At 40.9% G+C, this 15781-nt stretch overlaps 1 protein-coding gene across 1 annotated transcript; it reads right to left on the reverse strand.

The window, feature by feature from the left end:
- Window positions 1–8153: 8153 nt before the first annotated feature.
- LOC129187519 (alpha-tectorin-like) lies at window positions 8154–15379 on the reverse strand. Its single transcript, XM_054786951.1, has 19 exons — window positions 15331–15379; window positions 14155–14319; window positions 13929–14011; window positions 13631–13849; window positions 13484–13552; window positions 12614–12707; window positions 12412–12514; window positions 12097–12325; window positions 11842–12019; window positions 11495–11582; window positions 11330–11392; window positions 11051–11250; window positions 10847–10978; window positions 10547–10731; window positions 10310–10464; window positions 9567–9812; window positions 8881–9043; window positions 8682–8774; window positions 8154–8491 (listed from the first exon to the last, which is right to left on the reverse strand). Exons 1-18 carry the CDS (start codon window positions 15377–15379, stop codon window positions 8682–8684), a joined length of 2514 nt encoding a protein of 837 aa, XP_054642926.1. The 3' UTR covers window positions 8154–8491.
- Window positions 15380–15781: the final 402 nt, after the last annotated feature.

A 15781-nucleotide genomic window follows, 5' to 3' on the forward strand; every position in this document is an offset into this window, starting at 1 on the left:
CTGAAAGACACACGAGACATGTTGGAGTCTTCAAGACACTTGTTGTCAGTGTAGGAGCAACGTCAAAAGACGTGGAACATGAAAAGAAATGTAGCTGTCATGGAAGAACCCATCGTTCGCATATACTGTGGCCTTTAAGTGATGGCTCAGAGAATTGCTGTCATCATTTCATGCAGTATATGCTGGTTGGCTTCTCTGAGCGTCTCGTAGCATGAAGGTCTCTGGTTCAATTCTGTCTTTGACCACTTTTAACACTTAACAACTAGTCATCTTCATTGAAACTAGACCTAAACATGAGCAGAGAACACATTTGGCGGTACTTTGTACATGTGACTAATTAAGTACCGTTAATTTACCCTAGCATGAACAAAAGCTGCCTTTCAACTTGGACTAATATTTTAAAAAATTAGTACTATTACTATTATTACGATTTGTTCCAAAATCATCTTTCACATGCTCAAATTAAATAAAAAAAAAACTCCATCAGCTTTGACACCTTCCACACACAGCAGTAAAATCTAAGCTAGATGAAATATTGGAAACAAGGTGGTAATGGTTGAATTTTATTTGAACATGCATACGAGTTACAGTGGAATACATCACATCATACAATTCACAGTTCCAAATGTCCAAAAGGAGTAGGAAGAAGCAAAGCTTATTAAATCCTACCCCCCATCCTTTTCACATCTGTTGCTGTACATTCATTCACTTCCTGTATTTCATACGCGATCTTTTTAATACATAGAAAAGTGATAAGGTAAATTCTATTCTAAAGTGGCCTTCTATGAGCCCTGACCTTAATCCTATTGAGCATTTTTGGAAGGAGCTGAAACATGCTGTCTGGAAAAGGCACCCTTCAAACCTGAGACAACTGGAGCAGTTTGCTCTTGAGGAGTGGACCAAAATACCTACTGAGAGGTGCAAAAGTCTCATTGACAGTTACAGGAATCGTTTGATTGCAGTGATTGCCTCAAAAGGTTGTGCAACAAAATAATAAGTTATGCGGTACCATCATTTTTGTCCAGGCCTGTTTCATGAGTTTATTATTTTCAATAATTATTGCAATAATTATTAATAATTATTATTTTTCAATAATTCTGTTGAAGCATGGTTGAAAAGCAGTGTCTGACGTTCATTGGTTAAATTTCATAGAATTATTTATTTATTATTACTTTTTTCAGATTCAAGTTATTTCTGTGACCATTGTGAGTTTTTCTTTCATTGAACTCTCGTGTGCTTTTCCCAGAACCAAAAGCAGTAGTATCATCCTCAAATAACACTAACTTTAAGTCTTTCGTCACTTTACAGATATCATTAATATACAAGTTGAAGAGTTTTGGTCTCAGTATTGACCCTTGGGGTACTCCGCAAGTAATATTTAAACTTGCAGATGTGTATTCTCATAGCTTCACATGTTGCTGTTACCTAGGTATCTCTTGACCCAATTCAAAACTAACCCTCTGATTCCGTACTTTTCTAATTTTGTAATTAGGATGTCGTGATTAATTGTATCAAAAGCTTTTGTCACATCCATAAATACTGCAGCTGCACACGTTCTGTGGTCTATAGCGTTGGTAATTTCCTCAGCAATTTCGATCAGTGCCATGGAGGTCGAAATGTTAGCTCTATATCCGTATTGGCTATCCGCAAGTGACTCAACCTGTTATTGAATAGCTTCTCGATAATTTTAGAAAATTGTGGTAATAACGAAACTGGTCGGTAGTTTGTAAATTGATGTTTTTCTCTGTTTTTGAAAATTGGAACTATTTTAGCTATTTTCATTTTGTTAGGAAATTTACCAGTCTGGAATGATAAATTACTGATGTACGTCAGCGGTTCTACGATCTCATTCATAACCCTTTTTATTGTTTCCATTTAAAATCCATTACAATCAGTTGATGTTTTTGCTTTACATTTATTGACGATATCATTGATTTCCTTTTTTGTCACTAATGTGACAAAAAAGGAAACGATCAGAGCGGAGGTTATGTTTTTGCCAGTGTTTGTCTATTTGTCTGTCTGGGTTCAAAATAACTTGAAAAGTTCTGAATGGATTTGGTTGAAATTTTCAGGAATTGTCGGAAATGGGATATGAAAGAACTGATTTAAATTTGGGGGTTATCCAAAATTCAAATTTTTCCCCAAATGCACCCTTTTCCCTACAAGTAATTATTATTATCCAGCCTTCTCTCACTCATGAACAAGATCCCGAGGTACTTGAACTCCTCCACCTGAGGCTAGTATACATAATGTTGTCATGTTTTACATCTTCTTCTCCTTTTCTCTCCTCCTTTCTTCGAGATATGTCATCTTGCCTACATTTGACTTTCTAGCGCGCAGGGAAGAGACAGAGCGGGGGGACTTACCTTCAGGACGAGGATGAAGTCAACTGGAGAAGGGAGTTCAGCCTCTCACTTTAATAATTGCAATTATGGCATGTGACATCATTCCAGTACCGCAACTGCTTCTTGCCAGACTGGTTTCACTTCAGAACGTTTGAGTGATGTTCGATGACACTTTTTTATTTTTTTGAATGATGAGGATAAACCAGAGGGTGCTCAAAAAACACAGAAGGAAGCGTGTTGAAGTCAAATTCTCAGGGCATTGCTCAATCGCTACAGGACTGTTCAGGTTGTCTTAGGAGATGTTTCCCCTTTCATCTGAGCAGACGTCATCAGATCATGCGCAGCGACTAGGTGGGACAGCTCTAGTCTGACTAGATAGCATTACTCTAGTTTGACCTAAAGGTAGCGGTATGTCCAGACAAGGTCGGTTTCGCTCTTTTGTGGTGGAACATGTCAGTCGTATATACTATAGTCATGATAGAGTGGGGGCTCTGCCAGCCAGCGACAGTCGTTTGGGTGGAATCACCTCGTTAACAGTCATCCATATATGACTTGGATGATTAAAGAATATTCACATATTCACAAATGCGTCACAGTGTCATGGCAGGCTCACTCTGCCTTGTTAGAAAATAAACAGCTCCCACGTGAACAGGAATGGTGAAATAATTTAATGTCGGCCACATTCCTGTCAACACACTGACAGCAATAAAACCTCATCAGAGATAATTATGACCTTCATTGTGGAGGAAAATTCAAGAAATGATGCACAACTGGAATGTGACGCATGGAGAATGGAGGATGTACGATATGCGTTAACTGTCACCACCATGACAACTTGACTTCCTGTAATTGTCTATTTTAAATCCTGCCAATGCACTTGAAGGAAACTCCGGTGACTAGTGGGTGACTCGCCTGACTTAGTCCTCACTCAGTCACAATGTGAACGTGAGTGTGAATGGTTGTCTGTCTCATGAAGGAATACAACATATTGTAGGCAAAAATTGATTTACTGAGTGATTTTATCAAGTAATTATTACAAGTAGATTTTAGAATAACTGCATTGATGTTTATTGATTGAATTATTAACTGAGTGCGTTAATATAAGTACAGTACAAATATAACTATTTTATGATTAAGTTAGTGAGTGATTACAAGTAGTTTATAGAAATAACGCTTTATTAAATAATTAGCTGATTAGATGAACAACTGTTTAAGTGTGTCAAAGGTTAAATAGAAATAGTGAAGTGCTCACACATTGTGAAGGTCAGTCGGGACCAGCAGCCAGATAAGGGCACAAACAATTCAGAAGCCTTGAGATAGACCGGGAAAAAGTATGTCTTGTTTATGCTAGCTAAGTGTCAACAACTCAGCGACTATCACCTGCTGGGGTCACACAACTTCGTCAAAGAATCCGGGAGAAAGTTATCTTTGGAGGGACTGGCGCCAATGGTCTGAGCAAAACAATTATAAAAAGCAGAGGGAACCATTGATTGGGACCTGTTTCTTTTCCTTCAGAGGTGAGGCGGAAGGCGTCCATGGGAAGAGAAATAGTCCAGGGCTCTGATTTGCGAAAGATATTCTGCCTGATTTATTCTCAATACAATTCTTCAACTTAATCTGGTGTGTGAGTCTTCTTTCCTTCTCATAACTGGAGATTGACAAACACGTAAGGGTGAGGTGAAATTGGCTGAATTAATTTTCTAAAGTGGTCCTTTGACATTTAGTAGGTTGTTGAGAATTCCATCTACAACAATATTAATCAAATATTTTCATGCTACCACATTATACACTGGACGGAATTAATATACTGATTTTTTTCCACATACACTCCTATCAAAATGTTAAGACCAGATGAAAAATTGCAAGAATTTACATTTTGCACTGTTGGATATTAAGGAAGTTCTACAGTAAGTAGAGCTTCAAAAAGCAAAAAGAAGAAATGAGACAAAACAATTTTTGAGTTAGCAATTTATTGCAAACAATCATTAAACTGAAATAGGCTGATCATCAGCTGATCAAAAGTTTAAAACCACAGCCTTTAAAAGCCAAAATCTTGGCAAAAATGTAGATTCGTTGTCATTTTCTGTCATGAGCCTGTCATGATCTTTTGATGGCAAAGGCAAGAAAGCTTTCTCTCTTTGAATGCGGTTGGATTGTTTAGCTGCATAAGCAAGGCTTCTAGCAGCGCGCTGTCGCTGCCGAGGTTGGACGCAGTAAGACAGTCATTTGAAACTTCTGGAAAGATCCTGAGGGTTATAGAACAAAAAAGTCAAGTGGTAGATCCAAAAAAATGTCACCGGCCCTGCGTCGGCGGATTCGATTGGCTTCCTGTAGAGACATGGCCATAAAATTTTGATCAGATGATGAGCAGTTTATTTCAGTTTCAGTTTTCAACGCAAACATTTTTGTCTCACTCCCATTTCTTCTTCTTACATTTTGAACCTCCTTAAAATCCAAACGTGCAAGATCTAAATTCATGCAGTTTCTCAGCGAATCTTCAAAATGTTAATCAGGAGTGTATTTCTGCATGCTAGCTATTGTCTAGGGCACATAGGATCCAATTGTAAATCGAGATAAAAGGAAGTCCTCAATCTCCGTACGAGTTCATTTCCTACAAGAACATAAGTCAAGTTTTGGTGCAAGTAGAATTTATACTGCACCTAAATTGTACCTAAATTAACACCTAAGTCACTCACACTGTACACAAAACACATTAAGGACATAAAACACAGTAATAAAAAGATGAAATACAACAATGAAGTAAAACAGTAATAAAAAAGACAACAATTCCATACTTTTATCCCTGTGGTTGGCTTGCACACTGGAAGGGGTGCTGCAGCCGATGTTGGGTCAGCTTTTCTCCACTTTTTTCAGCATTTTCTGATGTCTAATTTCTCTTCACTTTTCACTTTCATATTTGATGCACTACAATCTGAAGAGTCTGCCAAAAAGTCAACTAAAAACAGCTAAAGGGACATTGTGCATCCGCAGTGTAGCACAGCGTGACTAGGTATTCTTTTGCCATGTATTTTTCCGCCACAAGAACGTAACAAGTTCATCTCTTTTTTTTTTGTACGGTATTAATGATTTATGGGAGTGCGTAGTAAGGACTTGTGTGCCTGTTTGTTGTTGAGTTTTGAGTCCGTATGGTCAGGCTAAAAGTCTCACACTTTATGCAGTTGACCAAAACACTTGGGTGTTTATGCAAAGATAAAAGTTGGAGGAAGTAACATTAGCACAGGAAGCAATTTTTTAAGAGCAGGAAACACCGAATCTAGGGAACTACAACCCAGGACATGAATATATTTCAAAACTACGACAGGCAGTTTGTTTCTTGTTGAGTCAAGTTTCTATTCCAGTGTGACATTAAGGAGTGCGCCCACTTTCCTCATCATTAACCCAAAACTTGAGTCCAATTTCAATTCCAAATTCTTGGATTTGGACAGGACAGAGTATGTTAATGAACATTTTGAGCAGGAACAAACAATAAATGCAAACACACCAGATAGCCCAAGCCTAATTTACATCTCTTGTCCACAAAAAGATGTCAAGAGACATTCATGTTCTGTTAAACACAGTCTGTCAGTGCGAGACAATGTTGTAGAAACTTGTCAATTATAGAAACACTTTTTAGTTTGATTGATTAGATGTTTACACATAGTCGGTATAAGACAATGGTGAAAAGACTTTTTTTTTATCAAGTATTTTCAGTGCTTTCTTAAAAAGTCATTCAATAGGTTTTGAGAGCTGTAGGTGAGGCAAGTGACAAACTGGTCAAACAATACTCAAATTTTCTTTTTACGTCAAAAATTGTTTGAAAAGGTTATTTCTAATGTGTCAAAAAATCTGCAGGTTAAATGTGATGGCTCTTGTCACTATTGTTTGCATAAGATGTAAACGGTAACGGTGTAACCTGCCTCTCACCTGAAGTCACCTGGGATAGACTCCAGCATACCCCTGCGATCCTAGTGAGGAAAAGCAGCATAGATAATGAATGACATTTATAGAACACTGTATACATCTGTGTATGTGCTTTATGGCATGAATTTGTTATTAATAAACAATAAAAATAATACTGGCCCAAGGAGTGACTGATGCAGATTTAATGGCATCAACCAACAGATACTGTTTCCTGTATGATGAAAAAATATACATCGCCTTGTCCTCCAATCACCATTGTTGTTCAGCGTGAAACCGTCCTTTGGATCGCTGCACAACAGATGAAGATTCCTGATGTTGGAATGTTGACAGTTGAGTGTCTGAGACGTCATGTTTCGTGACAGCAGTGCTCTTCAGGTGTGGTTGCACATAATGCCACATAACAACACCCAACACCTATTATTATGACGACAAAAGTAATTACTATTGGTATTGATACTGTGGGTCACATTATGATATTGGCTGCCACACCCCGGCACTGCTTTCAGGTTGAGGCAGAAAGCCACCCGGGCTTTTTGAAATAAACACTCTGTGTTGTGGTTAAAATGAATGGGGAAGGCGTTCAATGCCTTCAAGGCGTTCATGTCGTTCAAGCTGCAACATTTGTCTTTGGAACCAACAACATATGCTATCATTATAATTATTTTTAGTAAGTAGTACAAATAATAGCATTAATAGTTACAGTAGGGAAAAATAGACCTACCATCAATGTTCTTGACTGTAAGAGTAAAATCAGCATGAAATCAAAACATTTTTTTGCCCTGCTGTAAATGATAGTATTGGTAATTTTTGTGTTCCCCAGGAAAAGTTCTGATACTTTGTTGTAAAGGTCTGAGCTGGTGAGCTTGGGTATATAATCCTTTGGCAGTCAAATTAATGCATTCATTCAGCAGAGCATAAAAATATCTTGCATTTCACTGCTGTTTGTGTATTTCAATAAAGTAAAAAAAAAAAAAAAAAGCTGGCTTTTCCTCTGTGCAAGGATGGCTCACAAAGCACCTTCCAGCTCACCCACGCCCCCACCCCTTCAGGATGCATCGGCACTGCAAGTACCTCCAGTATGACATTTGTTTATTTTATTGTCCGATTAGCAAGAATAATGATGTCACACTGACATTAAAGACATTATACAGGCTGTAGAAAGTCGTGGTGTATAATGTTTCTGCAACATTATATTACTGGTGACACTGACAAACAGAAACTGGCGGGCGCGATGATCCAACTCAGTGTGCACTCATACAGTAGGCTTGTGTAATAAGCCGTGAGACCACGCTCACGGTGGCCTCATCTTAGGTTTCTTCCCTGTATTTGGTCAGGAAATGTGCAAATTCAGCGATTTTTACTGAAGAAAATGTTCATAAATAAGTATGTTGATACAATATATATACATTTTTATTGATCCTTTATTGAGATAAAAATGTTTCTTTTGCAAGGGAGTGCTGGCCAAGAAGGCAGCATTAGAGTCACATTATATATATGGCCTAAAATATTTGTCCTATGTTTTATTCTGACTGTAATCATGATCAACAAATTAAAGGGAAAAATCACAATCATTCAATGATCTAGTAAAAAGTAAGTAAAAGTATTGGTACCTGCGATACTGGCCCTATATTTACTTACTGTCAGATCGATACCAACATTTTTAGTATTGCCCAGCTATAGTACCTGTTTTTAAGAAGATTCTCTCTCTACTTTCCCATAACCGTGTGATCCTGTAACGTCATGTGATTGACCGTATGGTGTGCACATCAGAAAGTTCTGCCCTCAAGTGATCGTGAGTTGATGAGCACTTCTTTCTTTTGGAGACAATGAAACAAACATGTTGGCAAAGTCATAAATGCATGTTTATTTATATATCTATGTATATTTCTATTTATGCATGCTGTCGTACACAACCACGACAAGAATGAACCTGCCAAGTACAACAAGCTTGACATGAAATATTTTAGCACTCTTATGTGCTGCACAACATGTGATGATTGATTCGCAGTGTAGAACTTCTATAGACATAGCACTTCATTTCCCCTTCACCGTGTTATAGTAATATAGTAGATATTGGACAGGCAGAGCCTGCCAAACAAACATTTCCAGTCATAAGTGGCGTCATAGCAAAGCAAACTTAGTTTCTAAAAACACATTCCAATCAGGACTACCATGTGTGGAATCATTCTGAAGGTCCACTCTCTTTGAGACGACATGAACACAACCTGAGAAGACACGCAGAAGTAATGTTGAACGTCGTCTCATGTAGACCACCAGATCCAGAACCACTGGTCAAATTAGTCATATTCTTGTCATGGAAGTTGAGTCCTCCATGTGTCTCATGGGTCTTCGCTTCTGTTCTCTTGTGACTTTTTTGCAGCTATTTTAGTTGACTTTGAGCTTGTATGTACTCACCTATTTAGTCCAGGTCATACTGATGAGGCTGGGTGTTTTGTCGGCGTATTGCGGCTTGACAGACCTGCGTCTTCGCTTTGAATTGCTGCAGTTCTGAAATAAAATATCAGCAAGAAGATGCAGATGATGCACACTTTTCCAATGAGTGGATTGTGGCTTGTCAAATATGTTAATCAGTGGCTTGTAAAATATGACATACTGGGCTACAGATCTGGTTCTCCTTCAAACACAGGTGGATTTTGCAGTGTAGGTAGATGTCAAAGCGGTCCTCATAGAACTGGAACATGTTGAAGGCAAAGGAGCTGGACGTACCCAGTCCGTTTACATCAACTCTCACCGTATCATCCTCAGAGTTTGGACACCTGCTCATAAGCCAACATCAGATAGATGAGCAACTCCTGAGTCACAGGTTTCATTCCCCTAAAACTGTACCTTGTTGACCTGCGACTTCCTGTCTGAACCTGCTGCAAGATGTTTTTAGTCTAAATGATCACTGACCTAACCGTTACTAAGAATTTTACTGGACCACATGAAGCTGGCTTTGAACACTGTGGTCTGTGGACCAGAATCGGTCAAAACCTGCAGGATGCAACCTTGCAGTCAGAGGTCCATCCAGCGGGGTTTAGGATTATCATCTGCATTTATTTTTGTCCAGTGTTGTCTTCAAACAGAAAGGTCCATCAGAACTGAACAAGTGCCTTCCTTCTACGAGGCAGCAGTGCTAACCACTCCCCATTTACCGCTGGACTGTAAATGCCCTGTAAGTGCTGAGAAAGTGATGAAACATGCTCAATGGGACAGGTGTCATGTGTCTCTACCGGGTTTGTTCGTTCATGAATGAAGGCAGTCAATCGGGTAACGTTCATACATGCCAAAGCTTCTCACCCATCAATTATCAGGTGGTACATGGGACCTTCGGTGGGTGACTGCCCGCTCGTTGCCCAGCACGATTCGATGACCACAGACAGGAGATTCTCATCCAGGCCCTCTGTCGTCAGCTCCACAAAGATGGTCTCATTCAGCAGGATTTCTGTGTCCACATCCAGAGCCCGAGTGTGATTGGAGTCCATGTAGGTGGTCATGTTCAGGATGTATTCAAAAGATCCAGACATGATCCTCTGGATGACAGAGCTGTAGAAGGAACATAGTTTGATAAATTAATCCTCCTGTTCCTATCCCACCTTGCTCTACTGTCCTGACCCTGCTCAGCTCAGGTGTCCCCCAGGGCTCATTCCTGTTATCAAGGATTATGGGTCCGATTTTCTCTTACTTGTACACTGAAGACCTGTCACAAGTCTGACATTCTAGTAATGAAAGCGTCAGTGTGTCGCTCACTGTGGAAAGAAACTACTACCTTCCCAGCTACAGCTAATTAAGACAGCACCTCACTAGCCTGTAGGAATTCAGTCTCTTAAGGGCCTGACTTGGGGGCTCCTCTCAAGCATAATTACATTTGGATGCACTGGTACTGCTTACCCAGTCCATGTATACCACAACTTAGGTACCAGTCCTCAGCAGGATTTGAACCTTGGAGCCTTCGTTCCCAGGGTCCTTACGACTGAGCTACTGACGATGCCCCATCTAATGGGCTCCAATAACCACCATCCCTCCCTCTGAGTTCATCTCACTTGTCTTTGATTCTGAATGTCATGTCATTGAGGTCTGGCTGATCTTGGAAGCAGGAGAAGTCCAAATGGAAGGAGTCGTAGCGCTTGATGCCATCAGGTGTGGTCATGTTCTGTCTCTTGACGGAGTTCTTGTAAAGTATTTTGCTGTCGTTGACCTGCATGGTCACAGAGATTGAGAGTATGTTCAAGAGGTTTTGTCACAAACACTGCAAGTGTCAGGAAGAGAGCGACACTCACCGTGATCACTGCCCCACAATTGTTGCTGGTATTGAAGTTGAAGTTGACCATGTTGTCCATGTCCTTGTGACCTCGACAAGACTCGTCGTTGAGGTGGAGCTTAGTGTAGTCGATGCCCCTTTCCTCCAGGAGACAACCAACCACAGTGAGTGAAGCAGTGTTGTCCATACAGACCGCCGGATTACCTCAAGATCAGGAGCAAAATGAATGTCCTGGCCTTTCAAGGATGACTCCAAGCATGTCATCAGGTCTTAGGAATAACTAGAAATCGCCACAAGCTATGAAAATTAAGTTTCTTACCCACAGAGTCATTCATTTTGTATTCAGAGGCGAAAATGGCCCGACAGAAGCAAGCGGTTTGACCATTGATGCTGTCAGCACAGAACTCGTGATACACACAGTGATTATCTGGACAGAAGATCTCATGCGGAGCTGAAGAAAGAGAACAAACAGGAAGATAAGAAGCATCGTGAAACACTTATGTGTGATTTTTGTCTGTCTTACGGCAGTGTGCATTGGACCTCCAGCCATCCACTGAGTGGTTCTTCAGGCTGCAGGCTTTGGCATAGGCCTCATGAAACATGCACTTGACACCATCCAAATCCGTGTAGTTGCACTTGGTACGGATGCAGGCGGCAATGTACGGTTCTGGGTCGACGTACGCGTGACAGTCGGCGAAGTCAGAGCCGTTCAGAAGTTGACAGCTGTGGTGGAGATGGAAGCATGGAATCCACGTCAAGACCAAAGAGAACCTTGCTTGTGTTGTGGAGTGTTTCTGCTCACTGTTCAGTTACTACGGTGCAGTTGATGGACTCATCTGCTGGCTCGCTGTACTGCATCTCACAGCTTAGGGGAAACAAACAGCAGGGGGTGGTTCATAGAAGCACACAAAGTAGAAAATGCCGCAGTTGCAGTCAGCGAGACGTTCATGTAATAATGAGGCCTCACCCTTCGGAGCTCAAATGAGACGACTTTGCCTCACTTAAAGTCATGCTGGTGTTGACGCACAGACCATCCAGATATTCAGCAACATCCTCTGGTTGAGGATAAAACATGGGACAGATTATTTCAGAAATGTTAAAACCCATTGCGGCAGTCAATAAAATATGAGCTTTGGAGTTTTTCCCTGTGGGAGGCAACATTCTTGAGTCCAGCATGCCTTCATTGCAAGCTAATGCTAATGCCATTTGCGTAAAAATTAATTGTACACTGAATGTGGAAGTTTTATTACTAGTTTAAGTCTATCAACATCCCTATAAATAAAACAGCACTAATGTGTTTTGATGGTTAGTTACCTTTTAGAACCCAGCCAGCACCCACGGTGTAGACAAGGGCAGAGTGGCCGTCAAAGTAGAGCGTGGTGTTGTACATGTTGTGTGACAACATGACAGAGACCCCAGTGTCATCCTTGTAGAGCTCCACCCCATGATGGATCTCAGATGTATTTCCCAGGTCCACGTAGTCTTCATTAACCTGCATCAACCACATGACGATGTTTGGCTGACCTTGGAATCTAATTCCGTTTGCAGGGGGTGGGTGGCTGCCGTCACCTTAACTTTCCCGCTTTGGCCCAGGTAAATGTTGATGTCACCTAGGTTAATGGCCACTTGGTCCAAAAACATCACATCTTTGCGACGGCGCTCTCTGAACACGCCCACTACTTGCACGGTCATGTCCTCCAAGAGATCGTAGGCACAGTGATCGTAGACGGAAGTGGTGCCCCCACGGTTGATGATGGTGGATCCGCTGACCGTGCACAATGTGACATCTTTCACACAGCTACAGGGGTGGGGTGTTGTTTTAGCATTGTTAGTGTTGAGCAAAACATTTGTGACAGATGACATGGTGTGGTTTTGAGTCTTTACTAGTCATTGGGCTGAGTAGTGATGTTCAGGTAGGCTGTGGTGTTACAATTCAAAAAGGCGCCCATGGTGTCACATCCTGTTGTGTCAGGAAGATGAAGTTCATCTGGAAACCACACAACCATCAAGCATGTTCACACTGTAGGCAAATGGTGGCGGAAACCATGAGGATCAGCGGCATTAGTTGTATACGTCTTTCACAAACCTTCGTGCCTGCAGCCGCTCACCAGACGGTAGTTTGTGCTTTGAGTGGACTCCCAGTGGTCCACTATGACACCGTTGACCATCACATCCGCATCCTAAACACCACACAAGCACAACACGCACAGGTGCACATGTAAATATGCCACATTAAAGTACACTAAATATGATGTAAATATGGTATATTAGAGTGCATTAAATGTGATGTAAATATGGTACATTAGTATTGACGTCACATAGTATGATGTAAATATGGTATATTAGAGTACATTAAATGTTATGTACATATGGTACATTAGTACTGATGTCATATAGTATGATGTAAATATGGTACATTAGTATTGATGTCATATAGTATGATGTACAGTACAGTAAATATGGTATATTAGAGTACATTAAATGTGATGTACATATGGTACATTAGTATTGATGTCATATACAGTAGTATGATGTAAATATGGTACATTAGTATTGTTGTCATATAATATGATGTACAGTACAGTAAATATGGTATATTAGAGTACATTAAATGTGATGTACATATGGTACATTAGTATTGATGTCATATACAGTAGTATGATGTAAATATGGTACATTAGTATTGTTGTCATATAATATGATGTACAGTATAGTAAATGTGGTATATTAGAGTACATTAAATGTGATGTACATATGGTACATTAGTATTGACATCATATAGTATGATGTAAATATGGTATATTAGAGTACATTAAATGTGATGTCTGGCCAACTAACCGGAATGTAATATTTAATATTCATATTTTTAATCAACAGTCGTTTACTTGTCATGTGTGGGTGTGTTTTGGGTTATTTCAGGTTTGATAAGAAGCTGACAGAGAACGCGTGAACTCACCAGGTTGACTTCGAACAGATTTAAAAGCAAAGTTCCTTGATAGCCAAATGTACGGAAAAAGACAGCAAACTGCAAGGTGAAAAAAATCTGACATGAAGATGTGTCTTCTTAGTGGTAAAAAAGTGTGAACAACACCGGACGACTCACCACACTGTTGCCGTTGTCTTTTTTCAGTTCCAAGACAGTGTAGCACGATGACGTCCCAGTGAGCTGTGGCAGCGCGGTATGAAAATCTGATCCAGGTGCCGCTTCCACCATGAAGGACGATACGGCTGCATTTTGCGGCTCGCTGTGCACAATATGGAAGCAGTCCAAGCCTTGGTGTTCATCCAAACAAACATCCACCACACCTCCATCAATGTCCACCTGTTGTCGAAGCACCAAAGCACTCTGTTGATTGGCTGAGTTTGTCTGATATCAGGTGTTGACAGGGGATGACACTCACGTAAAGCATGTTGTATGTTTCTCCATAATAGTTAATGGGACAGCTGCTGGCGTCAAAGTCTGCGGTGTACTGAGCACTTGGACCTGGGGACAAAAAGACACGATGGAGAAGCGGAAAATGGATCCTGATCTTCCAATGCAACCTCTAGCGTTGTCTTCCATGTTGACACTGGGATATTATTTGATCTTCCTTTGTCCTCCATGGGGACACCAAGACATTATCTGACCTGCCTTTGTCCTGCACATTGTCACTGAGACATTATCTGACTGGCCTTTGTCCTCCACATTATCTGACCGGCTTTTGTCCTGCATGTTGACACTGAGACATGTCATCCATGTTGACACTGAGACATTATCTGACTGGCTGTTGTCCTCCACATTATCTGACTGGCCTATGTTGTCCACATTGACACTGACACATTTTCTTACTGGCCTTTGTCCTCCACGTTGATACTGAGACATGTCCTGCACATTGACATTATGTGACTGGCTCTTGTCCATCATGTTGACAATAAAAAATGATCTGATTGGCCTTTGTTCTCCATGCTGACACTAAGACATTATCTGACTGGCGTTTGTCCTGCACATTGACACTAAGACCTTATCTGATCTGCCTTTGTCCTCCATGTTGACACTGAGACATTATCCGAACGGTGTTTGTCCATCATATTGACACTAAGACATTATCTGACTGGCCTTTGTCCTGCACATTGACACTAAGACCTTATCTGATCTGCCTTTGTCCTCCACGTTGATGCTGAGACATTATCCGAACGGTCTTTGTCCATCATATTGAAAGTAAGACATTATCTGACTGGCCTTTGTCCTCCACATTGACACCAAGACATTATCTGACTGGCATATGTCCTCAACATTATCTGACTGGCCTTTGTCCTCCACATTGACACCAAGACATTATCTGACTGGCATATGTCCTCAACATTATCTGACTGGCCTTTGTCCTCCACTTTGACACTGAGACATTATTTGCCTGGCCTTTGTCCTCCATGTTGATACTGAGACATGTCCTCCAAGTTGACACAGAGCCATTATCTGACCTGCCTTTGTCCTTCATATTGATATTAAGACATTATCTGACTGGCCTTTGTCCTGCATGTTGTCTCTAAGACATTATATGACTGGGTTTTGTCCTCCACGTTGACTCAAAAACATTATCTGACTGGCCTTTGTCCATCATGTTGACACAAAAACACGATCTGAATGGGATTAAGACATAATGTGACCTGCCATTGTTCATCACATTGACACTAAGACATTATCTGACTGGCGTCTGTCCTCCACATTGACATTAACTAACTGGCCTATGTCCTCCACGTTGAATCTAAAACATTATCTGACTGCCGAGCTTCAGAAGGTGAGGATAAAGTTAGGTGTGTGGTTACCTGGCAGCAGGCCGACGGCAACCGTGATGACCAGCAGGTAAAGGAGCATGTTGGAGACGAGCGATCAGCTGACTGAGATCTACAAGACACATCAGACATGTGACGAAGACATTCATGAAGGGAAATTCAGCTTCCAAGCATCACATCTTCAACATAAAAGCCAGTAAAGGCGGTGAAGTGTTGAAGTTGTGGTGTTAGCATGTTGGCATATAACATTGACGACATGACAGCAGGAGGACATATTCAAGTCAAACAGGACAGACTGGAGAGGAATAATTTGCCTTTTTAGTTGTGACTCAGTCAATTGCGATAAAAGTTATTACAGCTGCGACTGATAAGAAGCCAAGACCTGACGGGAGCATCAGTCTGTCACATAGACGTGTGACGTTTTTGTGAGCTAGCTGTGACAAACGAGCTAAACCAGACTGAGGAATTCCAGTTAATGAAGACA

Source organism: Dunckerocampus dactyliophorus, chromosome 9 (assembly GCF_027744805.1).
Source record: "Dunckerocampus dactyliophorus isolate RoL2022-P2 chromosome 9, RoL_Ddac_1.1, whole genome shotgun sequence".
NCBI classification, from domain to species: domain Eukaryota; kingdom Metazoa; phylum Chordata; class Actinopteri; order Syngnathiformes; family Syngnathidae; genus Dunckerocampus; species Dunckerocampus dactyliophorus.

Bases quoted from the DNA above. Each gene is read 5' to 3' on its own strand.
- LOC129187519 (XM_054786951.1), bottom strand. From the start codon at position 15,379: ATGCTCCTTTACCTGCTGGTCATCACGGTTGCCGTCGGCCTGCTGCCA. The intron at 12,708-13,483 runs GTGAGTTCACGC...TGTGGTGTTTAG, and splicing joins ATCTGTTCGAAGTCAACCTG to GATGCGGATGTGATGGTCAA. The intron at 10,732-10,846 runs GTAAGAAACTTA...CCTGATCTTGAG, and splicing joins CAAAATGAATGACTCTGTGG to GTAATCCGGCGGTCTGTATG.